We start from the raw sequence: 22,987 nt of genomic DNA on the forward strand, positions 1-22,987 counted from the left end.
CTAACTGGATAGCCATGTGTAAGTTACTCAATTTTTTGAACTTTAGTTTTCTTATCTGCAAACAGGACAAATAAAATAGACTTTATGGAATTAATAGAATACTAAATAAAATTATAAATATATGTGTGTATGTTTATATATACATGCACATATAATCTATATGTATATCCTAACATTATACTAGAAACTAGGGGACATTCAAAATCTAGCTCTCTAAATATAGTTTTCATTCATAGCTAGGGAGGTACAATTAGAATGATATATTAAATATTAAAAATTCCGAAAAACTGTTGTAGAATGTATATGCATATACTGTATCTGTTGCTGGAGTGAACCTTCAGTTGACTAAGATACATATGGAAAAACTACTAGCTAATATTTACTACATTTAACTTCACAATGGCAAATTGTTAACAAAGCCTTCTGTTTTAAGTTACTACTCATGTATATTATGTATATTAAAGCATTACCTCACAGTATGTGTACAATGACATACTTGTACAATGCTAATTTTTTTAATGTATTAATGACAGGGGATTAAAAAAAGGCATTTCTTAAGCCACTAGTTGCTTTTTGGAAATAAGGAACGAGCTCAAGCATAACTGATTTTGCTGATTGTCCATCCCCAGTGTAGACTGCCCATCTAATTAGTAACATAAAAATCCTAGGAAGACAGTGCCAGTTAGTCTGGAGACTAATTTTGAGTTATCCCTGGAGCAGTGCCTATGGGCCACTTAGAGGATAGAATGCAGTCTTTAATTAGGGCAAGTCTTTTTTTTTTTTTTTTTCCTTTTCAAAAACATTACCATTTGTTTAGCAAAGGATAAATATATATCCAATGCTTAAATAATAATTATTCCTGAAACTGGACCCTTTATCTGGGCTTGATTTTTAATGAAAATAATTTCCAATGTTTAACTTTTTCCTTTAATTAAAAACATAGAAGAAGTATCCTTTCATTGGAGCTGCTTTTTCTAAGCACTATTTTTAGGTCTTACAAAAACAAAAAGCAAAAAAACTGGTGTGAACTTTACTTCCTTTAAGGCCTTTAGGCTTTAGAATCCTGGAAACATGAAGTGCTCTGGTTCAAGAATACTTTGTTAGGATTTTGTGCATGAACAGACAAACAAGTAATTAAATGACAAAAGCAGCATCTTGTCTTTTATGTTATAAGAATAATTTTCTATACTGTAGCTATTTTCTCCTTGAGTAACCTTTTGTTTCTGTCTGCAAACCTTGAAATACAATCTGGTTTAATTGTTTTTCAACTCGTTAGTGCGCTGCTGGTAGTACAGAAGGTTTATCCACGTGTCACAACTAACGAAGGATTCAGAACTCTCCATAAATCTGTTAAACATCTGTTGTACACTCTGGACTCCCCATCTCAAGGTATTGTATTTCCATCTTACTGTATTCAATTCTGTGTTGCAATTCTGTATTCAATTCCATTAGAAGTTAAAAACAGAGCACAATCATTTATGGATGATACTATTCTTAGGTGGGGACATGTGCCACAACTAAATCTGAATCTTTAGCTAACTAAAGTGTGGTGACAAGCTGAAATGGCCAGAAAAGAGGCTGTGACTTTCTAGGATTTTTATTTAGGTTAAAATGATCTCTCTTAGCTTATAAAGCTATGTTTATACTTGGTATGAAAAATAAATATCAGAGTAAGGGAGTAAGCCTCAACAAGTAAATTTCTACCATGACTTTTTGAACAAAAGCCTACGCTGAACTGCAGTATTTGTCCTCATTTCCAAACTTTGGCTTTTTAATCAGGATGAATCTTTCTTTGGTGGAAGACATACCCCTCAACCAGCTATCTTGAAAATGTGTGATGGACATCAGAGCATAAATAGATAGGTGTAAATCTACTGCCCCTCCCAGTAGGACAAGCTACAGCATATTGCTAGTGAATCAGAAGAGAGCGTCTCTGCATATACAGAATAGCATTACATACCACACATGGAAATACACAGACATGCAGACACTGTCACATACAAACAAATTTAGGGCTGTAAGGAATAAATCCCTACTTCCCAAGTAAAATGTTTGGTTAGCATTTATCTCCCCTGAATGAATTTAGAACTAGACTTTCTCAATTGAGTTTGTCAGCTTTTAAATATGTAGACTTTACCTTTGGATTACAGATAAGTATCCTGAGAGCATCAGGCCACAAGCCAATTGCTTATTACAAGGTCTTAAACTATTAGTTTTCATATAAAAAGCAGGTTTGGAAAGGCTTTGACGAATTCTCGAAGGATACTGATTTCTGTTAGTCTGGAACATTTTTTATATCTACAATTACAGAATTAATGACTAGCTTACAAGGTTGATTGTTGTTAAATTCAATAGTCTTGATGAACATTGGCAGGGGCGGAGAGGGGAGCTTACTCTTAAAAAAGTCCAGGCCAGAAAATTAAGCAGTATACTCACAAACATTAATTATTTTCCCTGTATATTTTTATATTTGCATTTTAAAGACTTGAGAACTTCAAGTTTCTCCTTACCATTCTTTTCCTTTTCATCTTCAGACTCAAACCTTGCAATTGTATAAAGTAAAAGAATAAAGTTAAAAAAATTTTTACGAAGGACAAAAGCTCCTCAGTGCATTAGAAGCCAGAGAACCTCTTATTAACTAAGGCAGCAGAACACTTTTCCTAGTGAACAGTAGATCTCAATTTTCAGTATTTAACAATGGCCATGTCTCATGTCTATGAATGGACATGATGGTTTTGGCATGTATTAAACCATACCACTGGATGTTCAGGATGACAAGGAAATACCTCAAGGAAATGTGTTTTTCTTTGAAAAATTTAATGTGCTTAAATGTGTCTTTTTAAAAATTTCCTACACTTGTGACTTCATTATTCTGAGGATGCCAAAGCAGTGGCATTTATGTCAATAACTAAATCATTAACCCCAAGTGCCTGCCTGCTTGAGCAAAAATTTTATGGTCTTTGAAAAATCTTTCCACGTATTTCTGGGAATCCTTCAGGAAACTCAAACTTGTCATTAAAGGCTGAACCAGTGACCCTAGTTCAATAGCACAGGGGTCTCTATCTCCATGCACAGATACCTGCCACATTGCCCGAGCTACTTGTGCTTAGTCTTCATGGTATTTAGCGGTATTTGTGAAATGAACATACTTCATCCATTGGCTTTACACTCAGGTAAATTGGAGTGGAGTGGTCTCTCATAGCAGAGTCCTCTCTAATGCATGACAGGGCTCAGATATCTTTGAAGTTCTCACTCCTGTCTTTCAAAGAAAGAAAGTAAAAAGGTAGTATTTTTTTTTGTATCAATGATAAATGTTTTATTATCTTAAGCCCCCTTGATCATCAAAACAACTCTCTGAGACATAGTTATAATCCCATTTTGCAGACAAAGAAACTGAGGCAAAGGGAGGCTAGGCAGTTTGCCTCATACATCCAGCAAGTGGCTGAACTGAGATTTAGAGCCTGGATCTGTCTATGCCCAAAGTCAGGTCCCCTGAGCTCTTTGTTAGATGGCTTCACTCATATTTACCATCTGGGACATCTACTATATACACTGGCTTCTAGGATATCTCACACAAGTACCTGCCACCACCAAACCTCAGAACAGCTCCACTCTCAGCTGCTGATAACAGTTTGACTAATTGTTCCAGATTCCTTCCCACAGGATACATTTTTTGACAGCCATCCCCCCATTCCTCTTGGGACCCCATGTCTACTTCTGATTCAACCTTGATTATAAACACACTTCAAGGTTTCTCCAGAAGGCTCCTCAGGACCATGAAAATATGGTGATGCTAGTAAACACTTGGGAGGAAGACTGTCTCCTAACTTCCTGTCTTAAGGAATCTAATTTTCAGCTCCGCCTCAGCAAGGATCCCTGTCTCACAGTTTAGGATTTCCATTTATAAAACTGAATTTTGAGAATAAAGACTACCTTTGTGGTTCACTGAAGTTTGCTCTTTTGCAAAGTAGTAAATTACATGAAATTACATCTTTAAGCAGAAAGCCATCTTTACAGGTGAAAGAGGTTATCTGTGCACTAGATTTCTTTCTATGTCTATGGGCACTGTTTTTATATATGCCTAATTCTACAAATTAAAAAAAAGTAAAATCTCATTTGTTTAAAGTCTGTAACAGCTTACACTTTATAGCTTATTTAATATAATATTTCTTCCCAGATATTTTAGGGTCCAGAAGGAAAAGTAGCAAGAGGGAAAAATTCATACTTAACATCAAGGTCAAGCCTACAATTGATATGTATGAAGTTAATTTTTATTAATTATTCATTTTAATAGCCTGATGAGGAAGAGAAACTCCATAACCATGTAGTATACAGATGCTCATGAACTTGCTCAGCCACACAGGAGTTCAAAGTGAGCAAGACTTGATCTTGGTAAATGGTTTTATATAATCCTACAGTGCAGAAGCATAAATCTCCACAGTGTTCTATCCTGGACTATTCTATATGTGGATGCCAATAAGTAATAGGTATTGCCATTATTAATTAGGTTTGCTATTCTGGGTGTCATTCTTGGTCATCTCACTCACCGATGCACTGCTATCGTTAGAGCAGTGATACTCAGCTGCACCTTGAACAGATCACGGGAGAGAAAACCAGAAGAGAAAACCAAAAAAAGCCACTCTGCCAGTTACTAGGGATGATGCAGGCATTACTCAGACACAACTGATGCAGAGGTAGACAAGGAGGTCTTTAATTCTGTGAGTCTTTTTTACACACATGCTAATTTAAATTAAATGATCAGTACAAGAAAAGTTCCGATAATTGCCTAGCTTTGTGCTTAGGACCTTTTTAGCAGGCTTTAGGACACACTTAATAAAGACAATGCGAGAACTCTTAAAGCTGGCAATAAAATATCCTATTGAAAACAATTAAGCCAATGTTTAAAAATGACAGCACTGAAACTACTAGATTATTTATAAGGAATTAGTAGTGTCTACAGAGAAGACTGAAATAAGTGATACTGTTTCCTTAAAGGAACTGAATGAAATCACTGACTTTCCGGTGTTTGTATTTATGCAGTAGCCATTAAAGTATCTCATTTGCAATTTTTCATGTGAGTTCTGTTAACACACTTCCTCTTGAATGATACAGTGTTATGCAGCCCTCTGGGTCAGCAACTGGTTTAACTTCTAGGGGCAATTCTCCACGTTGAATTAGATCTTCACATATGGTTTCCATTAGACCCAACTTAGTGATTGCCTTCCACACTCCAAAAGTTCATATTATTCGAGACCACTCAGAATGGTTCTGTTAGCATTAGACAATCTGCATCCATAGCTGCATTCAATTGAAATCACTGGCTGCTTTTTGAAAGACAGAAAATATAGGTTAGTGACAGCAGATGTTTCCTAAGGCTACATTCTAGACAACTGAAGGCAAACAAACAAACAAAAAAATCCAGTGACCCATAGGACTGATATTGGCTTCATTTGATTAACGAACCACAGTGTTGTCAATCTGCATTATAATATTTGAGTCATCTATGTGTACAGGTCTTAGGATAAAATAGTATCATGGTTTGATGCACAGAGAAATAATTTGTTAGAAATGGATGGGCTTGACCATTGGGATTATTTCAGTTAGTAGGCATCTATTTCCTATGAACACCCCAAATGTTTTCAACCAAAAGAGCATAGACATCTTTTGTAAAATCCTTTGAAGAAAAATTCTGCAGAGTTCCTTCATTTTTCTTCCCATTAATTTGACCTGGGATTATTGTTGCTTAGAAAAATAAATCCTTTAAGCAAGCATGTTAAATATTCTCCTGTATAAATGTTATTACTTTAGGTGACTCTGATAATACAACACATGTGTGGAGTACGGAAGACGGACAGTCGCTGTCCCCAAGCAGCCTGGCCGCACAGTAAGTCTTTGCTGGTTTGTTGGTTTGTTTCTAAATTGGTAAGTAATTTGGCTGAATAAATGACCAAAACAATTCATTAGCATAATTTCTTTATCAGTATGTAAGACTATGGAATGGAAAAATTAACTATTGACTGACCAAAGAAAAAGACACGATTGAAGTGCAGTAAAGTTGAAATTTGGTTTTTGGTATTATACAAGTGATACTTTTGGACAATGCAACATGAGGATCTGTTTTTCAGATCTCAGATTGCATAACTAGATCCAGTATGTCTCTGAGGAAAATCTAGCTGGAGGTCCAGTTTCCAACTCTTTTAAAGGTCTTTCATCATGAAAGATGTAAAAGTCTCCAATTTTACATGTTACTATTTATTTTAGTTTCTAAAAATCAAAATATTTTGTATGCTCAATAAAGATAATTCAGAATTTGCTTCAGTAGTATTCAAGTAGGCAAAACTGTTTGTAGGTAATTTGATTTTGGACTCTTATTGGGGCATGTAAATATATTGTTTTAGGAATAGGCAGTGAAAATGACAGCAGCGGCCTTGGCTCCTAAGGACCATTAATGTGAGCCATTCCCTGAAGTAACTAATAATTACAGTAGGAAATACGAGCAGTTGCCTGTAGAAGCTGATTGAAGTAAATTCATATAGTTCAAGGCAAATTTGGAGACTAGGTGGCCTGTTATGTAAAGGTTGTTTTAGCCTGATAAATTATACTATTGAAATTCTTTGACTTTAGTCCCAAAGGAGACATGTTTATGCTAATGGAAATTTGTACAAATAAAAATAGATAATAGCACTTACTTTTTAACCTTTTTTGTATTTTTTCTAAAATAAAATCTATGCAATTGTTTATACACTTTCTATTTAATGAGAAGTTCTCCAACTCTGGATAGTTCAAGGCAAAAGCCTTCCGTAAACAAACACCTCCTGTTTCTGTTTCCCCATCTCTCCTCCTCTAAGGTAGCTGAACCGGATGCTTCTCCCAGAGAAATCTGGCAGCCCTGGGCAGTTTTCGCCCAGTCAGGATACCATGTTCCAAATATTTGGGTCTTTTAAACACATTTCTTATATAGACATCAAAATATTTTTTTAAACCTTTGAATTAAGACAACTGGATGCTTAAGGCTTCCATAGCATTGATAATGCTAGACCTGAAAATTCCACAGCAAATGTAGTTAGTTGCTATGAGCTAGCTGACAGTTTATTAGGAAAAATTCAATACTTTCAAGATGGGTCTTGTTGAGATTGATGAAATTAAGGGATTTCTTATCTGTGGACTTTTCCATTCACACTTTAAAATAATCACAGTGTGGCAATACTTGGGATGAGATAGAAGTTTTTTTGGTCTAGAATTTTCTAAAGAAAGTTGCTCAAAAACATTTTTTCCTCAAAGCTCTTCTCCCTCATTATTTTTGTACTAAAGTTATTGTTTTTATTGTTTTTTTTTAATGTTTGTGCACATATGCATGCACACATCTGTAAGTTCATCTTTTACTGTAAGCATTCTTGGGATTGAGATTTTATATAAAGGATGATACATAAATTAAATAGTTTAGAGGAATACTTAAATGTTTATGCCAAAACAGTGGTGCATAGATGTAACATTTTTGGAGTATATTAAATCTAATCTCAAAACCTTGGCAATCAAATATGCTTTATGAAACTAATGTAATGGCTTAGATGATATTTCAAGGTCACTTCTAGCCCAGCGTTCTTCTGTTTTAAGCTTGAAAATTCATCATAAGATGCTCTTGTGCCATTCCATTTGGCAAGTTAGACCGGTATTTTGCTATTGAGCACAGCACTGGATGGAATTGGCTCAGTGCTGTAATAACTGACAGCGAAGAAGACAAACACAAAAGAAAGAAAGGGGATACTGGGAGGAGAGTCTCTGGTCAAGGAAATGGCTAAAAAAAGCAAGAAAGCTTGGGAGCGGGTGCAAATTTTTTTAATATGGAGGCTATGAATTGTATTTAAATGAGGGTCAGTCATCTGACCAATTAGCTGTGCTCTGACTGCCAAGCTAGAGACTTTTTTTAGCCATAGTTTTTTTTTTCTTTTTCAAGTTCCTCAAGGATCCAGTGTCGTTAACCCACATCTAAACAGCCTGAGATTTCTTTAATGTTAATGCAAACATTGTCGTACATATTTACTAGCTATGCCAGGATAAGCCTCTTCCATTAGTATTTGAATAAAATCTAAGTTAAATATCTGATAGAACCAATTAATTTGTGTGCTGTGCAGTTTGATGCAAAATAGATTGTTCCCAAGTCAGCCATTGACATTTATTCTATCTCTGCTGTACATAAAATTCAATAGTAGGCACTAAGGGAAGAAATTACAAAATAAATAGAGATGCAGCCTCACAGTTGAAGTGACAAGACTTGCATAACACATACATTTTTATTCACCTACATGTACCTCAAAAATCTTAAGCTATGTCCTCTCACGCCCGTCAATTTGAAAGGAAACCAGAAAGTGGTTAGTTTGGAAACACTGAATTGGTTGTTTAAAAAGAAAAAAAAAAAAAGGAACATACGTTGTTTAGTTGGGTTCTATTATTTCTTTTTAATCACAATTAAATGAGTTTAAATTATTTAAGAATGTTGTAGGCGGGAGAGATGTAGTAGATTAGCCCCTCCCTCTCATTCGTCAAGAGAAGAAGCTGAGGCCCAGAGGAGTGTTGCTAGATTTAGACAGAAGAAAAAGAAAGAAAGGAAAAGAAAAAGCATGCAAGATTCGTGGGATGTGCTTACATGGAAAAATTATTCATTATTTACCTGAAAGTTGAGTCTAACTAGGAGTCCTGTATTTTATCTGGCAACCCTAGCCCAGTGATTTTTATTTCATGTGAATGTACCCAGAAATGATCTTACAATCACTCATGATTGGATATTAAAACAATTAAGTACAAAGATAATGCCCTTGGAAAATGTAAGCCCTCAGGGAATCCAGAGTAGTGGGGCCACTGTGCAGTTGGGCTGGATGAGGGAAGATAGCTGCTTCACAGGGTTTCAGTGCCCAAGTCAACCAGTGCCAAACAGCCAGGAACTCAAGTGATAGCAACAAAATGGCTTTGCTTTATTATTATATGACTTAATTTATATATTCTTTTCTCATTCTGTAGGCTCCTAATACTGGAAAACTTTGAAGATGCCCTCTTAAATGTATCAGCAGATAGTCCTTATATTCCTTACTTGACATGTGTGAGAAATGTCACTTACAATTTGGCCAAGGGATCAAAAGGTAATACTCTTCTTAAGAGTCAAAATGCTACTCACAGTTTCTAGTTTTGTTTTAAAGTAGTAAGTCATAAGACGTTTGCTTAGAAAAGAAAGAAAATTTTAAAATCTTAGTTTCCTTATGCATTAGTTTCAGTGGTTTGCTATATGAAGGGAATATCTAATCGTATTATTGTATTATGACTCCTGTTGCTGCTGCTAGCACCACCTGCTGGCCACCTGAACAAACTTTAATGTGTAATGACCATACAACAGTTAATGTGATAATGGCCACCTGGATAAACTCTCCAAGTGTCCAGAATTAGGAGTTCACATAACTCTCTATGACATTTTCTATGCCCTTAATAATCTTAGTTGTCCAAAAATAATGACGAATGATAACATAGACTTCCAAAGGCAGATGTAAATTTTTGTAGCAGACTATTTTTATTTCCTATCCTTACACACTTCATTTTCAGTTTTCTACCTACATGGGCAACCACGAAGATTGTATTTAATCAAATATTTCTTTTCCCTTTTTTTAAAGATAAAAACATCTATTTTCTCACATTTTGTAGGAGATATACATTAGCTTTTCCTACACCGAAATAGTGCTGTGATACTCAATGGCAAGCAAATAGCACAACAGATATTTAAGCATGGTCTCTGTTTACAGGGCATGAATTAATTAAGGTTGGAAGGACATATTTGTGTCACAGTGATTATACAACCTGTTCTTTCTCAAACACTTCAACTTAATAGTATATCCAAAATAAAAGCATTTTCAGTTCACAAAAAAGCCAAAACTGTGTAGCGCCTTTGCTGGAAATATTTTTGTCTCTAAGCAGAATATCTATGAATATTTTAAAAATAATGAACTCTGTAGTCTCCATGGTTCAAGGAAACATTAAATTTTCACTCATCTTATATTTAGATTGAAGTAGGCTATTATCTTAGAAAAAACTTAGTAATAAATTAGGATAAAGGTGTCTTTCAGATAGGTTTCCTAAATGACTTTGCAGTTCATATAAGGTAACTCTTTTCTCTTCCTTTACAGAAAGTTTAAGACTCCTGCAATCCACAATTCAATTTAAAAAATCTTTTCTTCAAAATGGTTCCTATGAGGATTACTTCCCTCCAGTTCCTGAAGTCTTGATATCAAAAGTAAGCCATGGAAAAAAGTAATTAATAAACCTCAACATTTCCTGTAATTCTCTGGCAAGATATATTTTAGTTTAAGTTTTAAATCTATATTTTTGTAAATTCTAATCCTATTTCGACTCTAGATTAATGTTAGAAAAAGGGTGACAAGAATTCTGGTGTTACATAATGGTACTTTGTTTTTAATGAGTGAATATCTCTGTCTGAAATGACCCACAAGAGCCTAATTACAGAGTGCAGTACATAAAGGAATGGCTACTGGTATAGTTGTCTCATTAAGCTTTATAATTCGAAAAAACATTCAAAATATGATTCCTGTTTGAGATGTCCCTAGTTTTTAAAGTTGATTTCAAAACTTGTTGTTTTAGACTTCACAGTGTACAAAAATCTCAGACATTGACTCACCTTATTTTTATTATTGTCATCAGAAGCAGAAACTACTACATCATATTAAAATTTATAATGCTGAAGAAAGGGGGGAAAGCAATAGAAAAAATTAACTCTGAAGTTTGAATTGATTAGTGTTTGTCGCTTATTCTTTGTTTAGCTATGCATATAGTATGCAGGTTATCATGAAATTCACTCTATTTCTTAAATAACCCTATTAAATTTTGAAAGCAGCTTTCCAAGTAAGAACAGCAGTTTAATTGGATTTATGTAGCCAGGGATAAAGTAAAATTAGAACTGGTTTATTCTAGTCAAGCAGGATGACTTTCTGTATAGTCAACATGGTCTAATTAAGCAGGCATACAAAACCTGTGTCCATGTATAATACAAATAAATACGCTAGTTAGGTTCCCTATATTGTAGTCTTAGTCTTCAACACAAATCAAAATTTCTAATGTGCTTAACTAATGTGCTTAATTTAGCATCATCTTAATTTGTTTGTGCAAATGAGAAGGAAGTTATGCATTCAACAGAAAAATCCTACTCATCCTCCAAGGACAAGTTTAAATGTCACTCCTATAATATTAGAGTATCACCTTTCTCCCTGTTCAGGCCAGGATAGTGACTCAGTGTGCATATAATGTTTATCCATTCATTCATTCCATCCATCCATCATCTGTGCTTCCATAACACTTATCTATTTATGTAAAAGATACAACTTGTGGCCCTAAAGTCCTTATAATCAATCCAGCAGAGGAGATGGAAAAGCAGACCAGTGATTTTAACATAGTGAGATAAGTGTTACGGTGTGTGGGTGGGCAGGATTCTGTGTATGGAGATGTCACATATAACTTGGATTGCAGAGGATAAAGGTGGAGAGAAGAAATTTCATGGAGATACTCCTTACTCTGAGTCTTGCAGACTGTGTAGGATTGGGTTATAGCCCTACATTCCAGACATAGAGATCTGAATTGGTAAGAAAACAGGTGTGAACCTGAGGGACGGACATAAGTTACCTGGAGTCGTGTGTCCAACTCGAGCAGGAAGTCCCTCTGAGAGAGGCGGGAAAGGAGGCCTCAGAGAGACTGGGCCCAGACACCGAAGGCTTCTTTATGCTTAGTCAGGAGTTTGAATATGATCCTAAAAATTGTGAGATTGAAGAAAGTGAATTCCATATTTTAGAAAGAGATCTCTCTAGGAGAATTCTGGAGGACAGATTAGAGGAAAGCTAAGTGGGTGATTTTTGCAATAACCTATGCAAAAAGTGAGATCCTGCACGGTGTCAGTGGCAGAGAATAGAAGGAAGAGAATTTCAGGAGCACTGTAGGAGGTTGAGTTGACACAGCTTGGCAGCCAGTGAGGTGTGAGGCATAAGATAGGGGAGTCCCCAGTTACAGTGAGATTTCTGGCTTTTGGAACTTATTACTTAGGATTATAGCTTGTTTTGTATGTAAGGGTCTATTTCCTTCACTAGAGTGTAAAATCTGATGAAATTATGCCTTCTGCCTCTCTAAAGCCCCACATCTAGCACATAGTAGGAGCTTAAGACTTGACTCATGATGTTGCAACAAATGATGGTGTTAAAGTAGAGCCCTGGTGATATAATCACACTGCCTGTGCAATTATTATTGTAGTTCTCAACTTGCAGAGTAATCTGGCAGCACACAATATACTGGGACATGGAAACAATACATTCTCAGTCATTTACACTAATGGTATGGGAATGGAGCTAAGGATAATTTAAAACAGCATCCACATTTTGAGTACACTGCTCTCCTTGTGGGCTACATTATGAAAAAAAGTTCGAGAAGCCACAGAAGTGGAAATAGACTACAATCCTGTCCCTTGGGTAGAAAATCTGTTGTCATTTATAACAAGCATGGCTGCTATTTGCAATTGACAGAACCCATTCATTCCAAGACTACACGCTCCATAGGAACATGGCTAAGTCTGTCACTTTACTGTGTACCCTCAGCACCTGGCATAGAGTCTGACACCTGGGAAATATTCAGTACCTATCATTGAAAGAATGAAGACCAACTCCTAGACTTTTACAAAAAGAAATGCTCTTACTTCCTTGCTTTGTCCTCCTTAGTAATTAGTTTCTTGTTTGTAACAGTCAGTTAGGGCCCACCCATTCTAAAACTTTCTTCATGATATTTCTAAGAAGGTTTAGACTCTCTAAAATGCCAAATGCCTTTCATTCATTCGTAGCTTTTTTTCTGTTCTAGCCCTGAACATTCGACTCTTCTTGAGCTTTTGTGTTTTCTTCCTGCCTTCATTGTCTGTTTTCTCCTCTTTTCTTTCCAGTCTCTCTGGTGGGAAGTATATTCTCCATATTGAACAGAAATACAAATAGCACAATATTTATATTGTAGCACTTTTACATTTTTAAGTAGGCCTCTTTCCCCTTCATTTACCTGCTAAGAGCCCAGGAGTGTTGCTGTCTTAGCATTTCTGTGCCTACAATATTTTGAGATCTACACCAGGATGTCACTTACAGTTCTGACTCAGATGCACTGGGAACCATAGGAACTCAGTCACAGCCAGACATGGAGTTAGTTAGTTATGAGTCATTGTTTCAATTTAGGCCTGAACTCTTACTCACTATGTGGACCAGGGTTGTGTAAAGGAGAGAAGGGCTCTGCATGAGGCTTTGACAAACCTGCCATCTAGACTTGACACATGCTTTTTTTTTAAGTTATTTTTTAAAGTTTTTACACAATTTTTAAAGGTTGCTTTCTATTTATAGTTATTACAAACTATTGGCCATATTCCGCATGTTGTACAATACGAGACTTGACACATACTTTTGAAGAGAGAATTGTAATTCTCTGAATACATGTTGATTATTAATGATCCACGAAGTTTCTACAAGTTTAGTGCATGTATTGCTTTTAGAATAAAGTAGCAAATAATGGCAAATACAAAATGACCATCATGTTGCTTCTTGGCAGATGTGTACCACAGTGCAGTCCACATTATTAACGCTGTATTAAATTATTATTTCAGAGGACCAATTCTACTTCAGTAGCATGGCTAGATTTCCAATTTCTCCTTCTATATCTTTTATTTTATTAAGCCAAGATTGTACTATATGGACTTTTATTGGTTCCTCATACATGAATGACAAACTTTCAATTTAAAAATATATTTCAAATATCAAAAATAAAGCAACCCAATCAAAAAATAGCCAGAAGATCTAAATAGACAGGAAGAAGACAGACAGATGGCCAACAAGCACATGAAAAGATGCTCAACATCACTAATTGTTAGAGAAATGCAAATCAAAACTACAATGAAATATGACCTTATACCAGCCAGAATGGCCATCATTAAAAAGTCTACAAATGATAAATGCTAGAGAGGGTGTGGAGAAAAAGGAACCCTCCTACAGGGTGGGAATGTAAATTGATGCAGCCACTATGGAGGACAGTATAGAGTTTCCTTAAAAAACTAAAAATAGACTTATCATATGATCCAGCAATCCCACTACTGGGCATATGCCCAGAGGAAAATATAATTCCAAAATACATGTGCACCCCAGTGCTCACAGCAGCACTATATTCAATAGTCAAAACATGGATCCAACCCAAATGTCCATCAACAGATGAATGGATAAAGAAGATGTGGTGTATACACACACACACACACACACACACACACACACACAATGGAATACTACTCAGCCATAAAAAAGAATAAAATAATGCCATTTGCAGCAACATGAATGGACATGGAAATTGTCATTCTAAATGAAGTAAGCCAGAAAGAGAAAGAAAAATGCCATATGATATCACTTATATATGGAATCTACAAAAAAAGGACACAAATGAACTACTTATTATTTATAACTTAGATGACTGATTTTTTTAATATGTGTAAGCACATTTGACTGTCCTTATGATTGGATTACTGCATTCTGCTGATTTTCATTTTGTGGTTGGCTTTATTTCTTTGATAACTATGTAAATTTAAAAAGCTAAAGCTCTAAACTATTCTTAGAAACAATGAACAATACATATATGTAAATTTTAAAAATATGTACAGTATATTGTATATATGTATTTACATGCAATATATTGTATATGTCCAGTCAAATTGTATCAATTTTACCTAATAAAACTGGAAAAATGAAAAATAAAAATATTTCAGTCTCTTCTGAGTGAAGTCATTCAAATTTACTACATCCTCAAAATCTCAATTAAAAAAATGTATTAGGCTACCAGTATTTATCTTTTTGTTTAAGAAACCACCAAAATAAAAGTTGCTGGAGAATGTAGAAGAGAGGTTTGGCTCCATTCATTAGAAATTTAATCATAGCTAGTATTTGAAAGTCAAAGGAAGGAACAAGTGACAAACATATAGTTACAAATGGTAAAGTGGTCTATTACAGAATGAAAAGTTCCTTTTAGCAATAAGACTAGTAAAAAGAATTTTAATACATATGAGACCATTTTAGACAGTTCAAAACCAGAAGTCAATTAGGCTATTAATTACAGTGGAAAATAGAATAATGATATTTCCTGTCTAAGATGATGTTTAATTGCTACTGCCTACATGTAGTTACTGTAAACCTCTCATCCAGGACACATCAATGTGCCTTTCCCATTTGATATATGCAAAGAAATATTCCTAAACATTTGCGTATATCGTAAAATAATTCATTTCTGTCTAAATGCAACTTCTGTTGGGAAACTGAACTGCAATGAATGACATTTAGATGTTGCTCCAAATTATTTGACTTCCTAAAAGGAATAGCTCTAGGGTAGCTTCCAAGCACAACAGAACTGGCTTTCCCAGAGGCACAATTTTCCCCCTCAGGAAGTATGGCTTGAGGATAGATCCTCAGAACACACAGAACATAGTGAGCTGCATAGAGGAACACACTTGACACGACAGAAAATTAGTTGACTTTCACTCTTCTTTTCCTCTAAGGGAGGGATTTCAAGCCCTTCTAAGCGCTTTGTAGAACAAAAGTTTCCCTCAATAGGTAAGAGGGTAGAAGATACTGTCAATAACAGTGCAGACACTTTTGGAAAACCAGGTATATGTCCATCCATATTTTAAATATTGTGATTCTTATGCTGAAGTTTAAAAGTCTTTTTTTGGTCAATTAATTTTTTAAAACTTGTGGTGAAATATCCATCATATAAAATTTACCACCTTAACCATTTTTAACTGTGCAGTTCAGTCATGTTAAATACACTCACATTGTTGTGCAACCAATCTCCAGAACTCTTAATCTTGCAAAACTAAATCCTATATCCATTAAACAGCTATTTTCCATTCCCCTCCCCACCACAGTTCCTGGAACCCACGACTGTTCTTTCTGTTGCTATTAATTTGACAACGCGCTAGGTACCTCATATAAGTGGAATCATGAAATATTTGTCTTTTTGTGACTGGCTTATATCATTCAGCATTATGCCCTCAATGTTCATCCATGTTGTAATATGTGTCAGAATTTCCTTACTTTTTAAGACTGAATAATATTCCATCATATGCATATACCACATTGTGTTTATCCATTCACTGTCAATGGACACTTGTGTTCCTTCCACCTCTTGGCTATTTTGAATAAAGCTACTATGAAGATGGATCTACAAATATCAAGTATCTGTTCAAATCAATGCTACAGTGAGATATCACCTCATTAAATGGCCCAGCTTTAAACACTTTGGGGTATATATGTAGAAGTGGAATTGCTGGGTCATATAGTAATTCTATTTCAGATTTTCTGAAGCTGTTTCATATAGTAGTTACATCATTTTACATTGCCATCAATGGTAAACAAGAGTTGTGATTTCTCCATATCCTTACCAACACTTGTTTTCTGGTTTTTTTTATTTGTTCATTTGTTTGTGTGTTTGTTTGTTTTGATAGTAGCCATCCTAGTGGGTGTGAGGAAAGACCTTTTTGCAGTGCCAAACCAAACCTGCTTTGCTCTCTGCCCTTACACAATTTAAAATATAGACTAACATATAAAATTAGTTTAAGTATTTGTAATTTAAACAAAATGAAACTAAACTACACCTTTTTAATCTGTGAATCTCCAAGATATGAGTATGGTTGGGAAAGAGATCTAATGGGCCCCAAAATTTTATAAGTCTTAAGAGAACAATAAACTCAAATAACAGAAAATAGTGCTTTGTGGCGAAACTGTTGCCAAATGCCAGCTAACCAAACGCATAAGCAAAATGTTTTTAGGAACTAAATTAATTTTAGTTGCTTATTATCAAATACTAAGTATTCAGAATAATATAACTAATCTATTTCCCACTCTTTCCCTTCCTGGAAAGCTGTCTCAACTTCAAGACTTGACCAAGCTTCTTTGTGAACCTGACACTTTCAGTTCAATAGAGAAAATGTGCCAGCTCTCTAGTATAAACTTTGGGAACCTGTGTGAAGAGAGTGCCTTTCACATACAACTCCTCGAAGCAGCAGAGCTTGGCACCGAAATAGCGACCAGTTTACTGTATCATGACAATATCCTATCTGAAAAACTGAGGGATTTGCTTTCCGGGGATCCAAGCAAAATTAATATAAATATGGATCGGTAAGTTTTTCCATTGTCTTCTTCCTTGGTGAAATCCCTTCTTAAATAATTATTGATATGACTAGTTCAATTTCTTCTTCTCTTCTGTTTTGTTCCAGGTTTCTAGAACAGGCATTGCAAATGAATTACTTGGAAAATATCACACGATTATTGCCAACCATAGAAGCTGTGCTGCATGTCAATAACAGTGCAGACTCTTCTGAAAAACCAGGTGTTTCCCCATCCATATTTTAAATGCTATCTTATTAGAATGCATGTGATTCTCATGCTTCAGCTTAGAAAAGGCTTTTTTGAAGTTCCTAACCAAACCTACTTTGTATCTGCCCTTATACATGAGACACCTGAAGCTTTCAAATACAATTGCTTGTCTAAAATAAACACACAGCAAGCCAGCAGAGAATGAAATAGCAAAATTTGATTTCACAGCAAAATATCTTCAAAAATTTAACTAGTTATACCATTCATCTTTTATTTCTCTGATATATTAAAGTGCGTTAGAAAGTCAGTTGCAAGAGCAAGGGAATAATCTGATTTTTAAAAATAAAGATGCACTGCTGTCTGCAGAAATATCAGTTCAGAACCTTCTATTAGTATTCTGAGCATGATGCATCATGCAATACACTTCTTCTTTGCATAATACCTCAATACTGAAAAGAAAGGCATTCAGAATTTTGGACAACAGGCATCCACAAAATTGGAAGGGCATTAAGTCCAAAAATAAAGATGATATATTTGTATGAGGGATACTTCATAAAGAAACTGAAAGGCGTTTGCAAAATGGAGATCACAGTCTGCTAAAGTCAAGTCAAAGTGTTGTTTGTTATGCATTAAATGGCCCAGATATGAAATAATTATAAGCTGTCCTTAAAGAATTTGGAGTTAAATACACTCAATTTAAAATTAAGGTAATGATTGTGAAAACCCTTTCTAAACTGTAAGGTGCTAGGCAGAGTTAAGGAAAAAATGCTCTGTGGCATTATGTTGTAGATTTAGCAAACCTTGTCCTAAGCTGACAATATATGATTTGAGGTTAAAAAGCATTTTGAATTTTTGTGATGTTTTAAATCAAATGGAGAGAGATATATTTAGTGCATTATGTGATCAAAGTCTGTGAGGAAACCATATTTTCTTTGAATCAACCTTGTGTTGTAGACATCTAAGGAAAATTTATAACCCAGAGCAATCTGTTACCTTGGGTTAATGATATCATAATAGGAATAAGTCTAAATTAAATAGAAATAGATCCTAAAGATGCAGAGTTTGCCAAAACTGGGAGACATCTGTTCCTGACACAAGGCATAGATGTTGAATATGTCTTAGCCTAGAATATTTTTCCATATGAGTAGGACTAAAGAGAATTACATTGTAACCAACGTGTGATTTTTCTTTTGTTTTGGTTTTTTCTTGCAGACCAATTAATAGAAGTGTTCAAAAATGTTGAAGAGCTGAAAGAAGAACTGAGGAGAACAACAGGAATGTCCAATAAAAGTATCGACAGTTTGCTGGCCATTCCCATCCCTGACAACAGAGCAAAGGTGGGGTGAAATGTGTTTGCACTTACATCCAGTTTTTAAAAGTTTAAATAGTGTCTAGTATTTGTTGAGCACTTATCAGTAAAACTCCGAAAAGTTGCATGCAAATCTGGTGAGTTTTCCACGCAAACACTAAAATTAGAGGCCTAATTCCTAAGTGAAAATAGAAGAAAAATCCTGAGGCAAGAATATTATCACCGTCTGTTCCTTTCCCTCTACTTTTCTTTCTCCTTCCTCTTGCACCTGTGTCCTCTCCTTTTCTTTACCCCCAGATGGTTTTCTTAAATAAGTGGTAGTTCTTTATATTCCCTATCATAATCACATTATCTGCGGTAAATTTGCACATTCTATTATAATGATGATGTCAAAGTCAAGTTTCAATTATCTAGTTGGGGGGAAAAAGATAATTTACAATCTGTTTAAACTAAAATAAAAATGAATAATTCTTTTTTTTTTTTTTTTTTTACTTTTTAAAAGCCCCAAAACAAGACAGAGTATCTAAAGTAGATATAGTCAAGGGAACTCTGGGTAAGTTTGTAGGTATGGTAAACATTTTTGCTGTGAAAATGAATAATGGCATTTCCTCATAGGCTGATAATAGGGTTTACCACTTGAAATGTTTCATCTTTTATCCTTTATCCAAGTTCATTGTCTGGAAGCGTCATAGAAATTTTCCAAAAGAACTGCAGAGCTTAAGACCTCATCTATTCAAAACTTACGTGTGACAGAGTGTGTCATTTCTAAACACAACCAGGTTATTCTCCAATATTGGATCAAGTTTTCTGAAAATCTTTAAGGCTGACTTTGGAACATTTATGTTTAGCTGTGTCATTTTAATTGGTTCTCCCAAACAAAAGTTAAAACTGCCTTGCTCACTTTTTTTCCTCTTGTTCTAGCAATTAATCTTCCTTCGCCTTTCCCCTTGGTTTCACCTTTCACTCATGTGATGCTAACATCTAATTTCAATAATCACATTTTTGGCTTCTGAAGAGCAGGTTCATTTTAATAAGTAAAAACAGGAAAATGGAGAACATACATTCTTATTACTTTCAAAAGGAAAGAGAAAAGTTTCTATAACTTTAAATTTCATAAACTTTTCTCTTATTTCAGCTTGGTGGAAATAGAGATAACATCTCACTTCCTATAGTCACATCTCACTTTTCACACAAGCATTACCGTCCAGGATGGTAGGTTCATATTATTGTGCGATTCTGGGCTTTTTTTCCTTTGCCTTTCATCTCTGGACCTGGTAGTTTATTGTACAAGATTAAACTTCAAATGATTATAAAAATGTAATGCAATTTGAATAAATAAGAGTAAAATTTTAAAGGCAAGAAGAGTCTTAAACTAGTATTTTCCCCAAACTAACTCCAAACCAATTATCTTTCTTGGTACCATCATTCACCAAGTCATTCAAGCAAGAAATCTGGGAATCATTGTGGATTCCTCTCTATCTTCCCGTCTTATTTCTTAAGCTTTCCAGTGGACTATGGACTCCTTAGATTTATTGATAGTAATTAGTGCTTTAAATAAAAATTATTTGATTTTGAGGTAATTTGTCTTATTTTTGAATGAAGTCTTAAGAGTATAAGAAAACCTCTCAAAATGGACAGGTAACTCTCAGAGGATTCACAGCTAAAGTACTTTTTTCTCCAATTTACAGATTCTTTCTTTTGTGTTCTGGTTGCATTCCTGTGATGCTAATATGACTAATCCCAAATTGGAAGATGCAGTGAAGGAATTCTGCAGCCTGCCTCTTCCAGAGAGATCCCGTCTGTCTTACCTCATTGGACTCACTTTTTTGCACTACTTAGACATTTACAACTTCACATACAAGGCAAGTTGCTGTTGAAGAAGTATTTTTATATAGTTTAATAAAAAATATTTGACTACACATGTATGCTCCCTGGTACCGTGAGGAGTGAGAGCCATTTATACAGCTTTGGAATTATAGCTTTATGTTAGAATTAAGTGGGACCTTATAGATCATATATTATAAATTTGCATATTTTATAGATGAGGAAATTAATATTATTGCCTTATTAACTTTCAATTTGTATATCCAATGCCAGGAATTAAATTTAATATACACTAAACTATGAAATACAAATATTATAATAAAAATTTTTAAGTGAACAAGCATTAATTTGGTAGGATACAAAATAAGGATTAGAACAAAGGTTTTTTTTTCAAGTAAAAAAGTACTTTTGGTTTTTTTATTTTTGGTATTTAAAAAATACTTTTGTGCCTCCTTCATCAGATTTAGATAGAGGCTGCCATTACTCATCCAGTAGAAAAAAGCAAATGATCATTATTAGAACTTAGGAAAGTCATCAATAACTCCATCTTGCAATACATAGATGCTTTATAAGTACTTAATGAATAAAAAACTAAAAAATATAAACATAGGAAATTTAAACTTCTATATTCACTCAAATCTACACTAGGTCAAAATGATTTACATGTTATGAAAAGCACTGAAAAAAATTTTTTTCTCTTGAAAGTAAGAAAAACCAGAAGCAACATGGCTGACTTATGTTGTTGAGATAGTGTAGCAAAGGCTAGGAAGACATTTTAGGACTAGTGATAAATAATTCCCTTCCAGGTCATCATTATCCCACACTTGTATTCTGCAATGGCCTTAACTGGCCTCCCTGCCTCCACACTTGTCCCCACTACCCCAAACCCACCTACCACCCCCTGTGCAGCAGGAGTCATCCTTCTAAAACTTAAATCATGTCATGTCACTCCTCTGCTCAACACCTTCCAGTGGCTCCCCATTTTATTCCAGTAAAACCTGAAATCTTGCAGGGGCCCATGGCCTGCACAACCCCTCCCCATTTAAAAAATCCCATTTCCTGCAAGGCTACTCTTTGGGCCCATGGCTGCTGCATGGAGGTGCTCCTCACGTGATTTGCGTGAACTATGTGTCTTTACTCAACACTGACCTTCTCAGTAAGATCTACCCTGACAATCCTATTTAAAATGCTGCCAACCTTATCTACAGCACTCTCCAACCTACTTTCCTTGCTCTGTTTTCTGTTGCACTTCCAGCATACTGTATATTTTATTCAATATTCACCTTTGTTGTTTATATTTTGTCTACCTCTATTAGGATATAAGCTCCCCAAGGGCTCTTTGTTCACTGAAACATTTCAAATGCCAAGAACAGTTTCTGGCCCATAGAGTACTTAGCAAATACCCAGTGACTAAATGAATAGTTATTTTGCATAAACTAAACTGAAAATGCATATAGATTGAAATTAATTTTCATCTAAAATTTTAATCCTTATTTTGTAATGTCTCTGCAGAGCACATATCAAACCAACTATTTTTTGTTGAGTATAGTAACTAAATATATACATTTTACAAGCAGAAGACCATCCCTAATTCTTCAAGGTACTATGAACAAAAATAATGAAAAATTTCCCATCATTAGTCAATTTATTTCAAATAAATATAGGAATGCCTAGAATTTTGGCAGAACTAGAAGAAAAATTAATACGTTGAATATAATTTAGAAAAATCTGATTGCAGTTAGTAGCTGTGTCTTTATGAGATCTCTCCACCTGAATCTTGTGCTTATAATGGAGGTCTTTGACCCCCTTGGACATGCCAAGAGCTTTCCCCTCTTCATGAATTTCACAAATCTTTCCCCCCTGCCTATCACCTGCCTTTCCGTATTCCTCCTGTGGTTTGTTCTTTCTTTCCTTTGGGGTGCCATCTTGGAAAGACTCCTTTGATTTCTTAGCTGAACTCCCTACCTCCTCATATTCCCCAGCCTTTTAGTTCACTGACTATTTTCATATCTGTTCCTCCTATTAAAACAAAAGCCCCTGAGTGGAAGGATTATGCCAGTTTGTGTACCACCATACCATCACCTCGCCCAGTGCTGGGAGCATAGCAGGCACTCAATTAATGTTTGTTGATAAATGGGTGAATGAGAGAATAAAATTAAAATTTTAATTTAAAAAATATTTCCAGTGTTTCTTACTGCAGCAGAAATACATTATGGGATTATGATTTAGCCTGATAAATCGAGTACACTTTTTGACAGACCTTTTCTGATTTTTAAGGAGCATGTTATATGTTTTTTGAATAATAGTATACATGAAGAATTATGTAATTGACATTTGCATTTGTGACTTTTAAAATCACTTATTTTTGGCAAACTTATTGAGGTGTAATTTATATACCATAAATTCACTCATTTTAAGTGTACAATTTAATGTGGTTATT

At 34.9% G+C, this 22,987-nt stretch overlaps 1 protein-coding gene across 1 annotated transcript in view; it reads left to right on the top strand.

Moving 5' to 3' along the window:
- The window catches only part of ABCA12 (ATP binding cassette subfamily A member 12), a 153,722-nt gene that overhangs the window by 66,726 nt on the left and 64,009 nt on the right, over window positions 1-22,987 (top strand). The window contains exons 8-15 of the mRNA XM_064485413.1: window positions 1,277-1,389; window positions 5,809-5,884; window positions 9,016-9,134; window positions 10,167-10,273; window positions 16,960-17,216; window positions 17,315-17,427; window positions 18,627-18,751; window positions 20,412-20,585. Coding sequence (XP_064341483.1) covers window positions 1,277-1,389; window positions 5,809-5,884; window positions 9,016-9,134; window positions 10,167-10,273; window positions 16,960-17,216; window positions 17,315-17,427; window positions 18,627-18,751; window positions 20,412-20,585 — 1,084 coding nt within the window. The remainder of the gene's footprint in view (window positions 1-1,276; window positions 1,390-5,808; window positions 5,885-9,015; window positions 9,135-10,166; window positions 10,274-16,959; window positions 17,217-17,314; window positions 17,428-18,626; window positions 18,752-20,411; window positions 20,586-22,987) is intronic.

This window comes from Camelus dromedarius, chromosome 4 (genome assembly GCF_036321535.1).
Source record: "Camelus dromedarius isolate mCamDro1 chromosome 4, mCamDro1.pat, whole genome shotgun sequence".
Taxonomy (NCBI): domain Eukaryota; kingdom Metazoa; phylum Chordata; class Mammalia; order Artiodactyla; family Camelidae; genus Camelus; species Camelus dromedarius.